Source organism: Armigeres subalbatus, chromosome 3 (genome assembly GCF_024139115.2).
Source record: "Armigeres subalbatus isolate Guangzhou_Male chromosome 3, GZ_Asu_2, whole genome shotgun sequence".
NCBI classification, from domain to species: Eukaryota; Metazoa; Arthropoda; class Insecta; order Diptera; family Culicidae; genus Armigeres; species Armigeres subalbatus.
In genome coordinates this window covers 25,815,267-25,829,674 of record NC_085141.1, presented here as the reverse complement: position 1 = coordinate 25,829,674, position 14,408 = coordinate 25,815,267, and the positions used below count along the sequence as shown (strand labels likewise).

The following is a 14,408-nucleotide window of genomic DNA, read 5'->3' as shown; positions in this document are numbered from 1 at the left end:
CCGAAACCATGTTCATTGCACGAAAATTGGTTCTTAAAACTATAGGAATTTTGTGATCGATTCCAAAAGATTGCTTGGATATCCGTTGGAAATTGGCTGAGCTACGTGGTTTTGAATTTTGAGTTTTGTGGTAAAATGGGGGTTGGATACGTACGTGTTAACGTGACGTGCAATGAGCATGAGCATTATGACAGCACAATTCGTAGTTGCTACTCCGTGATTGACTAGAACTTGCGAAATTGTACAGAGAACACAATAAATGAGGCTTGGGATTAGCTACCCATTCTCAATGTACATGTTTCGGGTGCTCAAATATCTAAAGTCAATAACTGCGCCGGCCACGTCCTAACGATCATATAGGAAGGGAAGGATTGTTAGTCCGACTCTCGTTGCTACTTGAGACCGAGTATAGCTCTGCATCCCCACGATTGTCATGAGTAGGATATGGTTTTAGTTACAAAGGATAATTTATCTGGATTCCCTTCGGTAAGTGATGCGATCTATGTGATGGGAAATAACACTTACTCGCTGTCTCGCCACGAGAAAAATGTTAAACCATGCACGCCCGGTGGTATATGAAAACGGAGGAGAAACGTTTTGGACGACCGAACGGACGCGCAGTATTCTGTACTTACTTGCCCGATAGCTACTGCAAACAATTCAAGATCGCACTTGTTTCGACCGGAGCAAAGCGCTATACATGCGCATGAGCCACCGAATATGAAATAAATATTTTATTATTTTTCCGTCGACTGAAACACGCACTGCACTTACTTGCTCGATGGCTGCAAACTCGCTTACCGGAGTAATATGACTGGACAAGGAACAAACTTTCACTTTCTGTTTGTCATAAGACGAGTTTCGTACAATCCCATTTAATTCCACCACTTAATTGTACCTTGACAGATACATGTTTCGACCTCAACAGTAAGGTAATCTTCAGTGTCTCGTACTTGACTCGACTTACGAGACACTGAAGACGACCTTACTGTTGAGGTCGAATTACGAATCTGTCAAGGTACAACAAAACTCGTCTTATGACAAGTGAAGACATTCCACTAACAAGCTCAAAATAATTTTCTTAACAATTTCTCTTTCTGATTTATTTACTCACCCGCACAAAGCAAAACTAAATTTCAACGACCGGCCGATCCACTTACTGGAGAAACACCATGAGTTGATTAACGTGACGTGCAATGACGAAAAACGAAGCCGAGCTGCAGTTAGATAAGCGCCCCGGACCTTCGGACAATGTGCTCAGTACCGCCCATTGAATCGTCAATCGGATAGCCAGCATAGGTGACAGCGGGGCAGCGTGGTAAAACTACGATATGGAACAAAGATACATATTGATAGTAGCGCACAAAAAAGTGTATTCTGTACGATTTCGTTTGATGTACACCCGATTCTTTTTTACACGGAATTTTAAAAAGGCTATTTTCTCGAAATCGCACTGATTTTTTTACGCGGATTTATTTTTACATGGAACGCATCCCCCATATTAACAAAGACCCGATATTTTTTGCACGACTTTTTTACACAGTTTCTCAAAATAACACGGATTTGTTTCACACGACACGCACCCCTCGTGTAAGAAAATAATTGGGTGTATTCGCCTTACATTCCGTCCGAGTTAACATAAAAATATGAATTCCCGACCAACACAGGGTCAGATCTGCTAGGTTAATATAAATTGTAGCTTGAAACTGTTGCTAAAGTCATACAAAAGTTATCGAGACGTGCCCTCCCATCATCCTGCCCGAAACACGTACTATATACAAAAAACTGCTTTTGGTCAAAATTGTTTATTTATGTCTTCCATCACCATCATTTTTATTTAACCTTCCGCCATAATTCCGAAATTTTCAGTGTCAAAAAATTTCATTTTATGCCATTTGACTGATTTTTCAGTAGTAATTTACAATAGATGAACAATATATGAATAAAAACAAAACATTACTCAAAATTCAAAATCTGCAGAGTGAGGGCCAAAGTTTTTGCTTCGTGACATTCTGGGAAATGTTGCTCTTTTTTCGCACATTTTTTTCCTTTTTGGTAATATTTTGTTAGATAAGGCAACGCTTTGTTCAAGCGTTACAGATTCATCAATAACTATTGATTAAGAATGACTTCTGGAAAAATCTTGACAAATTAGTCAAATGACATGAAATAAGATTGTTTACCCCTGCGTTCCATCGTTCAAGCCACAACAACTGGCTCGTCCTTATTGCACATTCCATCGTATTGACTATCGCATCCACTGGTGCATTCCGAGCATGGCTTTCCGTGCTTGTAAACCGTGGTTCCGATCATGTTGGTGTACGAATAGTTACAGATGAGCAACACCCACAGGTTATCGGTTTGCTTGTACTGAACCATCGCGCACCCAACTCGGCTGGCGTTGGCCCTGACCAGCATCGTGAAGTGCAGCGCCTTGTATTTGCCCCACAGCTTCTTAATCAGCTTAGGACCGGCGAAATGGCGCTCGTCCCACCACTCTTTGACCAGCGTCTTGATCGTATCCTTCACATCGTACGTGTCACCACTCGTTGCCCAGGAAGCGATGTTTTGTCCGGAGTTCGGGTACTTCTTGGTGTTGTGGCACTGGTCATGCTCGAACTCGCATCGATTGGCGTTCAGCTCAGCCAGGTAAGCAAGATCATCGTCCCATGCCTGAATTGGATCGGAACGGCATTCGTCAGACAGCAAATAAACTTCAAATTAAGCAAATACTCACCATCGTGACCATGTTGGTAGCCGACGGTAGCCATTTGAGCTCCTTCTTGGCCACCTGGTTGCGGTAGTTGTTGTGCTCGTCCAAAATCAACTTTTTCAGCTCATCGGTCAGCTCGATTTTCTTGCCCTCGTTACAGTCCGGGGAAAGTTCATTTTTGGCATTGCAACCAATGTGCTGTACACCCGGATCACAAAGGGATGTGTCGCAGTAATCCTCTTGGGCGAGGGTCACTGCTTGGAGGGCAGCCAACAAAACGGAGTACGCGATCACTCGTCCGAACATCTTCGATCACTGAATATTGCAGCAAAACATTTGACCTCGTACCAGATCACCAGCATTTTATAGGCGGTTTCAATCGCTGATAAGTTACATATGGGTGGTGATTATGGCCTGATCCTTGATTAGAGCCATATCGTTCATCTTCAGGACCGGTGTAGCACTGAGGCGCCTGAAGGGTAATTGGGATAATGATCGCAACAAGCTCAATTATTGGGGGTAATTTTAGCGGGTGGATCAATTGAACTGTTATAAAGTTTGTACTCGAAACAGGCGTTGCTGTGAGCGATATTCAAAAGTACACAATACTGCACTCGATCGTTAAGAAGTGTATAATTATGTTCAAAACGAGTGCTTTTATGACCGATTGTTTTGTATATAATCTCTCATGATACAAGTTTCATGTTTTCAAAGCAATTGAACTTTTTCTTCCACATCATGAGCTAAGACTTATAAATATATCAAATACTTAACAAATTTGCGTTATTGATCTGCACAAATTCCCTCGAAACTGAAAAATATTACGACCGAATTATAATCAAAAAGGAGTAATGGGTTTCACCTTTATCTCGCAATAAGTGACATTAAAAGTGAACTTCTAAAAAATACATACAGAATATTTGTGTATACACAGTAAAAAATAAAAAGTAATATCACATCAGATTTGATGCACATCATCGCCGTCGTAAATATGATGTTATATTACATCTGAATGACGTAATAAAAAGTTGATGTACTTGATATTTCGCCTTCAAATAAAAACAATGTAATTCATTTTCGATGTAATATTTTCGATGTAGCTGAAAAAACGACGTAAAACCGGTCAGGATAAATCCCGCTTTCAGTAGCGGCGTTGGAGGAATTCGGATTTTCTTCTTTCATGCTTGAAAATGTATTTTCAGATGCAACATTTCAAATTTTATTTATTTAAGACGTATTTTATTGTATCCACAAATACTTATACAATATTGACCTGATTTAGTCACTCCCCGATTATGTTTATCCACGATTCCATCAAATCCCGATCAAGATGAATACATACAAACAGTTGTTTCAATGTGATGTAAGAAACTTGGTTTCGATTTAATCATGTTTTCGACCCGATATTGTCCTCCAGAAATTCTTCCAGCAATTCCTCCAGAAATTCTTCCAGCAACTCCCCCGGAAGTTCTTCCAGCAATTCCTCCGGAAGTTCTTCCAGCAATTTCTCCGGGAATTCCTCCAGCAATTCCTTCGGAAGTTCTTCCAGCAATTCCACCGGAAGTACTTTCAGCAAATCCTCCGAAAGTTCCTCCAGCAATTCCTCCAGATGCTCCTCCGGGAATTCCTCCGGAAGTTCCTTTAATAATTTCTCCGGAAGTTCCTTTAGTAATTCCTTCGGAAGTTCCTCTGGGAATTCCTCCGGAAGTTCCTCTGGGAATACCTCCGGAAGTTCCTCTGGGAATTCCACCGGATGTTCCTCTGGGAATTCCTCCTTAAGTTCCTCTGGGAATTCCTCCAGAAGTTCCTCTGAGAATTCCTACGGAAGTTCCTCTGGGAATTCCTCCGGAAATTCTTCTGGGAATTCTTCCAGAAGTTCCTCTGTGAATTCCTCCGGAAGTTCCTCTGGGAATTTCTCCGGAAGTTCCTCTGGGAATTCCTCTGGAAGTTCCTCTGGGCAGGGTTGCTGTGGCTCTTCTTCGCGAGTGGTTATCTTTGCCTCTTCGCGAGTCATCATTCGGCCACATTCGTTTTTCCAACGACTCGCTGCGAATGGTATTCGAATCGGCGAATGATTAGACCATCGAGTGAACAAAAACATCAAAAGGAATGAACTCAAATACTTGCCACTCGATGGTTGTTCGGATCTTCTTTCTGCTGTTCATTCGTGTGCCTCATAGAGACGGCGATTGTTATTCGCAAAGTCGAAGTCATAATGGACAACAGCATGCTTACGCATATGCACACCCGTACGATGGCTATATGCGCCTAAGCTGTTTAACGTTCGTTGTGATTTAAATGATGTTTGAATGCTTATGTTAAGTTTCAATAAACATATGAATAATTATAATGATAAGCATTGAATAATTATTGATTAATTCAGTTGACTTTAATTGTACTGTAATTGTTTCCCCATTTTACATTTTACAGATTGAATGAAGGTGTTAAAACGATTAATTTGTTTACAAGTCAAGCAATTTTCCAAATCTTAGCTCTCGTCGTTGTACTTTGATTTCGCTAGTAGGGTATCTGTTCCTATATCAATAACAATAAGGCAATGCGCATATGAAATGCATTTATTTTTCACCCAATAATCAAGAAACATGAGAATAATTATGCTCGGCTCACGTCATTTTTAATCGAAAACAATTTGGTAACTTCAAAAATGAAATTGTTATCATATTATAGAAGTATTTAGCTAAAAAACATCATCACCGCCATGTACCTATTACAATAACATTCAAAAATAGTTAATCCTATGCTTGTACCTATATCAATAATACTGTTTCCAACATAAAATACGCACACTATTACTCGTGTGTATACGTAACGATATGATTGCAGTGATGCCGAATTCTTCATGTTTTGTATTTGAGTTGAAATATAATTACAAAATTGCAGTTTTTGTTGTAATTTTTCAACTTATCAGTTTAATTTTATGTTTGTCATAGATTATCTTTTCGATATACCTTATTTTACAAACATAAGAGTTGAATTTCACAGTGATAGTTCATTCAAGCATTTTTGAAATAAAAATCTAGGTCGGCAACCCTTGAGAGTACTGCAAGCCATGTAAACAGTTTGGAATACGGACACGGATAATTTAGACGATGTTCGAAATAAACCTATATCAAACTATAGGAAATCGCGTTGGTTTTTCAAATATAATTATATTTAAAGTGAAAATGTGATGTGCTTTATGTGTTGTGAAGTGAATTTTGAAAGGATACGTTTGCTTTAGCTTCAAATTGAGTGGAAAACAACGACGCGAAAACAGATGAATCTGCTAGTAGCAATCGAGCAGTGCATCAAACCAACAGCTCAGAGGTAGGAAAATGAAAATAAATGTGTTTTATAATTTTGTTTTTAATAATTTGAGTCCTGTAAACTAATGCATTACTCAAACGGAATTTTAAATAATATTCCAAACATTAAAGAATGTGTTCCATCCATTATTGTGTACATACGATGTGAGAAAAAGTAATTAAACTGATTTTTTATTTGGTTTATCGACGGTTGGGATTAATATACGGGCTGTTATTAATATGGGAACAGATACCCTACCTTGTGTCAACAAATTCGAAGCCGAATCGGACAAATTGGGTAAAATGTCGCGTGAATTTGGTGGACGTAACATATGGTTAGAATTCTGTCAAACCGCATCAAGCGGTTATTTTAATGACTTGAGATATTTAGTTTATAAAACGGAAACCGAATTTTATTAATATCAATACGTACATGCGTACATTTGTTGTAGCATTCCTCATTTAGGGGTTAACGAATATCCGATGTGATTTGTGATGAATTGAATCTCGTGCATGAAAACTTGAGCAAAAAATTTGCTACTTTTGATGCGTATTAGCAGAATCCCGGCCATGTATAAGTAGTACAAACAATTTTTGGCGCAACGACCTATGGTCCGCTGATTTTTTCCCTGTTTGGTACATTTTCCACTGCGACCAATTGATAACCTACTGTGGCAGTCCCCGTTTTAATGTGTATGCTTTGCAATGTGTCATGTCACTATGAACTTGTGATTTCCATAGCTGATTGATTGTAGACATTATCCCAGTAACGTATAACATATTTTATGAAATGTATTGCCTAGTTTAGAGAAGTCATCCATACATCTGATGGTTGCATCAATCCTTTATCGATAAATTCCTTTTTTATTTGAAAAGTGCTTCACAGGTACAAAATAATTGTTCCGAATCTTCCATGTCCGTTTCACAAAAACGACAGGTATCATCTAAAACTTTACATGTTGTTTGAAATAATATTTGTTTGGGCAGTATCCTGTTAATAAACAGCAGAAGTTGTTAAATCTTTTTTAGATATGCTTAGATGATGTGATGTTAACATAATGTTAGATGAGTAACAGTTAACATAAACTTTTTAGATTATCCTACTGTTATTGTTTTTCTCAGATTTCATCAATCACATTTTTTCTAGTTTTTCAGTTCCATTTCAAGGGTACATTTTGAGGCCCACAAAATGTATCTCGTAAGGCACGAATAAAAAGTATGATAAAAGAAGTAAGAAAACAAGTAAATTAACTTGTCATAAGACTAGTTTATACTATGCTATCCCATTTAATTCCACCACTTGATCAAGTGGTGGAATTAAATGGGATGGTACAAACTCGTCTTATGATAAGTGAAGACATCCCACTAAAAAAAATCCAAATAATATTTTGGAAAAAACTTGGTGAATTTTGTGAGGAAGTTCCTCGAACTTTTCCCGTAAAATTCTAAAGATTCTCTCGTTAATGTCTTGAAAATATTAAAAACATGCAAAAAAAAACTTGAAAAAAATGGAATGGATTTAATAAAAAATAGGCGTAGCCGTCGGTCAAAATAGCTTTCGGCGTGACGCTGAAAACGCAGCCGCCGCCAACAATTTTCGTACCGGCGCACATCTCTATACAGGGGAACTGTTCCGTTTTCCGTCTCACTGAATATATATTCATCTCATCGCAAAACAGAGAAATACAGCACTAATCTTGTCGCTTTTTTTTTCGAACATGCGTGCTCACTGCTGAAAATCACAAAAATAAAAAAAATCAAAATCCTTTTCACTGCTTTGTTTTTGATGGGATGGAAACGGGAGCTATGAGATGAAGTGCCGAACCGTTCACCTATATAAATAATTCTAAATTTAAAAATTAATTTTTCCTCCAAGATCAAAAATTTTGTAGACGGTATCTTTGTAAATCTCATGAATAGCAATTCCTCGCTTCTTGACCGAAAACCTTGAGAAAGAACCCTCTAATGACTTATTCTGGTGCAGAATGTGAAATTTTCCCTTCTACAAGTTCCCCGGAAACAATCCGTAGGTCCAGAAAGTGGACAAAGTCGTCAATAATACATTTTATAATCATACCTCGCTTCCTGATAGTAAACCATGAAAATAGATCCATCGTATGACTAGTTTTGGCGCTAAATCCAAAAAAAAACCCTTCTACAGGTAATCTATAGGTCCCGGAAGCGGTCAGAGTCGTAGATGGTCAATTTTATATTCGTACCTCGCTTCCGGATCGAAAACCATGAGGAACGGGTCGTCAAATGACTAGCTAAGCCTGAAATGTCCCCTCCTACAAGTTTCCCGGGGACAATCCGTAGGTCCCGGAAGCGGTCAAAATGGTCAGTGGTCGATTTTATGTTCATTCCTCGCTTCCTGATAGAAAACCATGAAAAACGAACCAACGAAGGCCAGTTTTGGGGTTAAAACTGAAATGTCCCTTCTACAGGTTCCCCGGGGCACCCCAGCAACTTCAGGATCCGTCTGGTTGGTTTTTCATTCTTGACGTATCAGAGGACTTCTGGAATGTAATCATGATGGAAGATCGGTGAAAAAGCTTGATTCAAATGAAATTTGTGGCCTTGTCCCTTTTGAAACTCCCCATCGGCACTGATTCTAAACAAATGACCATATCTCACTTGATTCTAGTCCGATTTCGAATTTCAACATATGCTTCCAATCAGAAACAGTCCTACTTTATTTGTGGTTACTAATATTATTTTGTTTTTAACCACAACTTATCCTAATATCCACCACAAATTTACGGTTCTGAACCTACCTTAGAAAAACCCGGAAAATCTCCGGAATCCGATGGCGATGATCAGTTCCATGAACATATGGTGAAACTACATTAAATTTCTAGTTCAAACATCCCTGAATTATCAAAAATCGGATAATAATTGACATAGTTACAAAACATCTAATTATGCCTAAAATTTGCCTATCCCAGTTATTTGGACATCCCCTGTACTAATGCTGCCAACAATTGAATTCCAAATTTCAAATATTTTCTCATACACTATAGTGCCGTATGCGGTTGAATTCCTAATTGAATTAAATCCATCGTATATTTGCTTTTACCACCAAAACATTTTTTTAGAAGACGGCAGCATTCTAAATCTCACAGTGTGCGAGATATCTCACCCAAAAAGTAATTCATCATACACTAGTGCCACCCAACGGGTGAATTCCTAAATAAACTTGTTTCATGTTGACTTTACCAACGGAACCACTTTGTTGAAGATGGCAACTCTCTTATGACCACAAATTGCGCAATAGCTAACCCTACAAGTGATTCCTCATACTTTAGCGCAGCACAGCTGATAAATTCCACAACTGCTTTAATATTGAGTATTACCACTCGAACAACTTTGAATTAAGACGCTAACTTTCTAAATCTCACAGATTTCGAGATATCTCACCTAAAAAATAATTGCGCATATACTAGCGCCTCCAAGTGGATGAATACCAAACTAAACTTAATTCTATCATGAAGGTTCTTACCTTCCGAAAAACTTCGTTAGACATGCCAATTTTCCAAATCTTATAAATTTAGGGACCATAGATTCATGGTGGTAAAAAATTTCAACTATCACTCCGTATCATCGGATTCCCGGAGGCTGCCTTAGTAAATTGTTCCGTGGTCACCTAATTATGGCCAAAAAAGACCGAACATCATTTTGTTGGCTGCAAGGTAAGTGATTTGAGGAATACATGTTGGACTTTGATGTAGAATGGCATTAAAATCCACATGTATTATACAAATTTCAACACAGTGCGTGCTCGAGTGCTAATAGCTGTGGAAATGCTGAATCAATACTAAATTTATAAGCAGGCTAAGTTACAGTTAGATTGTAGAGCCATTAAAGAAAAAGAAGAAGGCTTGTTAGAATTTCGACACAATTTTACCTATCTGAACTGAGCTTATTTGTCTGTCTACAATTTGTATATTTAGTAAATTGATTGATTTGCGATTTGGGCGTAACGTAATCAACCATTGTTTTACGGGTTTCGTAGAATGCAAGCGTTTTTATCCAAAACTAATTCCCTTACCTTACAGAGTAAAGCTTATTCAGTTAGACACATACCGTAGTTTTCGCAGGAAATGATTGCTATAACAGGAATTCGCCAAACAAAATAAGTTACGCCCGAATCGCAAATCGGTCCCAACTTGTTTTATTATAGAAAAATTACCGAAATTAAGTATTAAAAATATCTCTCTAGCTTATTATTCAGCATGTATTCTATACAGCTATGAATTTCACAGCTAGACAATCTATCAACGTTGAAGCTTATATGCAGCTTGTCGTTGGTTGTACTGAACCATAATTTTATCGAGAACAGTCCTAGTTTTATGAACGTGTATTTATCGAAAAATGCGCTTTACTTTGCGCTTTACTTTTTAGCATCTTATTAAGGTAATTCCACATGTCTACATTGCCACATCATTTCACATGTGGCGCTTATATTCAAATACATTTGATTAATTGCAATTAAGATGGTGTAACGTAACGTGCCGCGCAAATCCTAAAATTCATGTTAACATTCTTGATCACAAAATTCGCATTAAACGCGACCCTGAATAATGTCGTTTGTCATGCCATGACATGTGGACGAGTTTCTGAAAAAACGCACCAAGCGCCAACGAAAATTGCCCATTTTCTGCCCAAGCTTCCGTTTAGCAGGTTTAATTAATTGCAAATTGTATCGAATATCCCTCAACTCCGTAACTGAGGATATTCTGCAACAAATATACGCATGGATTTGGATTAATATGAAATGATGTTCTTTTTTCCTGACAAAATCCCGACCATGTTACGTCATATAAATGTTTAATAAAAACGCTATGTCTTAATATATCGATTACATTCTGAAACCTACCTTTTACATACATATTGTAACTCTATCCGACAATACTAGCGTGAAATAAGCAAAATGTAAATATGAATTGTTAAGCTAGAAAATGTGTACATCATGTCTCAGTCTCAGATAGTCTTTGCCACCTATGCGATGCTTGCATTCGATGCGAGTAGAATTATGATTCTTCGCGAAGAGCAAGCCGCACGTCAAACAGCATACGCATCTTCGGGCGAACCAAAGTCAGTAGACAGTCGCAAAGGAAATCGAAAAAATGAAGAATGAACCACACCAACGTTCGTTTTCTGCATTCATTCGCCTGCTGAGGAATAGAACACAAGAAAGGCAAAATGAATTCTTCGCTACTCGCTGCTACTCGACCGAGTGGAATTCGTTTTACTTTTGCGATTTTTTCGCTCTTCAACAACACTGCCTCTGGGAATTCCTCCGGAAGTTCCTCTGGGAATTCCTCCGGAAGTTCCTCTGGGAATTCCTCCGGAAGTTCCTCTGGGAATTCCTCCGGAAGTTCCTCTGGGAATTCCTCCGGAAGTTCCTCTGGGAATTCCTCCGGAAGTTCCTCTGGGAATTCCTCCGGAAGTTCCTCTGGGAATTCCTCCGGAAGTTCCTCTGGGAATTCCTCCGGAAGTTCCTCTGGAAATTCCTCTGGAAGTTCCTCTGGGAATTCCTCCGGAAGTTCCTCTGGGAATTCCTCCGGAAGTTCCTCTGGGAATTCCTCCGGAAGTTCCTCTGGGAATTCCTCCGGAAGTTCCTCTGGGAATTCCTCCGGAAGTTCCTCTGGAAATTCCTCCGGAAGTTCCTCTGGAAATTCCTCCGGAAGTTCCTCTGGGAATTCCTCCGGAAGTTCCTCTGGGAATTCCTCCGGAAGTTCCTCTGGGAATTCCTCCGGAAGTTCCTCTGGGAATTCCTCCAGGAGTTCCTCTGGGAATTCTTCCAGCAGTTCCTCTGCGAATTCATCCAGAAGTTCCTCTTGGAATTCCTCCGGAAGTTCGCCTGAGAATTCCTCTGGAAGTTCCTCTGGGAATTCCTCCGGATGTTCCTCTGGGAATTCCTCCTTAAGTTCCTCTGGGAATTCCTCCAGAAGTTCCTCTGGGAATTCCTCCGGAAGTTCCTCTGGGAATTCCTCCGGAAGTTCCTCTGGGAATTCCTCCGGAAGTTCCTCTGGGAATTCCTCCAGAAGTTCCTCTGAGAATTCCTCCGGAAGTTCCTCTGGGAATTCTTCCGGAAGTTCCTCTGGGAATTCCTCCGAAAGTTCCTCTGGGAATTCCTCCGGAAATTCCCTCTGGGAATTCTTCCGGAAGTTCCTCTGGGAATTCCTCCGGAAGTTCCTCTGAGAATTCCTCCGGAAATTCCCTCTGGGAATTCTTCCGGAAGTTCCTCTGGGAATTCCTCCGGAAGTTCCTCTGGGAGTTCCTCCCGAAGTTCCCCTGAGAGTTCCTGCGGAAGTTCCTCTGGGAATTCTTTCGGAAGCTCCTCTGGGAATTCCTCCGGAAGTTCCTCTGAGAATTCCTCCGGAAATTCCTCTGGGAATTCCTCCGGAAGTTCCTCTGGGAATTCCTCCGGAAGTTCCTCTGAGAATTCCTCCGGAAATTCCCTCTGGGAATTCTTCCGGAAGTTCCTCTGGGAATTCCTCCGGAAGTTCCTCTGGGAATTCCTCCGTAAGTTCCTCTGGGAATTCCTCCGGAAGTTCCTCTGGGAATTCCTCCCGAAGTTTCTCTGGGAATTCCTCCCGAAGTTCCTCCGGAAGTTCCTTCAGGAATTCCACCGGAAGATCCTTCAGGAATTCCTCCAGAAGTTCCTTCATAAATTCCTCCAGAAGTTCCTCCAGGAATTCCTCCAGAAGTTGCTCCAGAAGTTCTTCAGGGAATTCCTCCAGGAACTCCTTCGAAAGTTTCACCAAGAATTCCTCCAGGAGTACCTTCAGAAGTACCTCCGGAAGTTTCTTCGGAAGTTACTTCGACAGTTCCTTCAGGAATTCCTCATGAAGTTCCTCCAAACATTCTTCCGGAAGTTCCTCCAGGAATTCCTCCGGAAGTTCCTCCAAAAGTTCCTCCTGTAGTTCCTCCAATAATTCCTCAGGAATTCCTTCGGAATTTCGTACAGGAATTTCTTTGGAAGTTTCTCAAGGAATTCCCTCGGGTGTTGCTCATGAAATTCTTCCGAAAGTTCTTTCAAAAATTCCTCCGAAAATTGTTCCAAGAATTCCTCACGGAGTTCTCTCTCTTCGGAAGTTCCTCCAGAAATTCCTATGGAAATTCCGCCGGAAGTTACTCCCTAAGTTCCTCCGGGAATTTTTCCGGAAGTTTTTTCTATGAATTCCTAGAGAAACTGTCGGAAAAGTTCCTGGAGGAATATTGGGAGGAGTTCCTAAAGGAATATCCGATGTAATGTTTGGAGGAATTCCTGGAGGAATATTCGGAAGTATTCCTGGAGGAATATTGCGAGAAATTTCTGGAGTAATATCCGGAGAGATTTCTAAAGGAATATACGGACAAATTCTTGAAAGAATATCTGGACGAATTCCTGCAGGAATATTCGGTGGAATTCCAGCAGGAATATTCGGAAGAATTCCTGCTGGAATATCCGGAGGAGTACGATTTTCTGAAGGAATACCCGAAGTAATGTTTGGAGGAATTCTTGGTGGAATATTCGGAAGAAATCCTGGACGAATTTCTAGAGGAATATCCGGAGAAATTCGTGAAGGAATATTTGGAAGAATTCCTGGAAGAATATCCGAAGGAATTCCTGAAGGTACATTCGGCAGAATTCCTGGAAAAAGAGTTCGTGGAGGAAAATCCGGACGACTTCCTGAAGGAATATCTAAAGTTCTGTCCAAATATTTTACTAGGAATTCGTCCAGACATTCCTCTTGATTTTTTTTCCGGATATTCCTCCAGGAATTCATCAGGATATTTCACCAGAAATTTTAATGGATATACCTCCAGGAATTCTTCCGAATATTTTTCCAGCAATTCTTCCGAATATATCTTTTAGACATTCCTTCGGATATTCCTCCAGTTATTCCTGCAGAAATGCGTTCAGGATTTCTTCTGGATATTCCTCCAGGAATTCCTCCAAACAATACTTCGGATATTCCTACAGGAAATCGTACGGATATTCCTCCAGGAACTCCTCCGGATATTCCTGCAGGAATTCTTCCGAATATTCCTCTAAGAATTCGTCCAGATATTCTTTCAGAATTGTCTGCGGATATTCCTCCAGGAATTCGTCCAGATATTCTTTCAAGAATTTGTCCAGATATTCCTCTAGGAATTTCACCAAATATTCCTCCAGGAACTCCACCGGATGTTACTCCAGAAACTCCTCTGAATATTTCCGAAGGTACTTCTGGAACAATTTTTTATAAAACTTTTGGAAGAGTTCCTGGAGGAACTACCGGAGGAATTCCTGGAGGAACTTCTGGATGAATTCCTGGAGGAACTTCCGGATGAATACCTGGAAGAACTTCCGGAGGAATTCCGGGAGGAACTGCTGGAGGGATTTTCGAAGGAACTGCTGA

General features: G+C 39.9%; 1 protein-coding gene across 1 annotated transcript; it reads right to left on the bottom strand.

Moving 5' to 3' along the window:
- Positions 1–1,789: 1,789 nt before the first annotated feature.
- On the bottom strand, positions 1,790–3,044 carry LOC134227667 (antigen 5 like allergen Cul n 1-like). The gene is made up of 2 exons (XM_062709328.1): positions 2,738–3,044; positions 1,790–2,673 (listed from the first exon to the last, which is right to left on the bottom strand). The coding sequence occupies exons 1-2, from the start codon at positions 3,017–3,019 to the stop codon at positions 2,200–2,202; spliced, it is 756 nt and encodes a 251-aa protein (XP_062565312.1). The 5' UTR covers positions 3,020–3,044; the 3' UTR covers positions 1,790–2,199.
- Between the last annotated feature and the right edge of the window lie 11,364 nt (positions 3,045–14,408).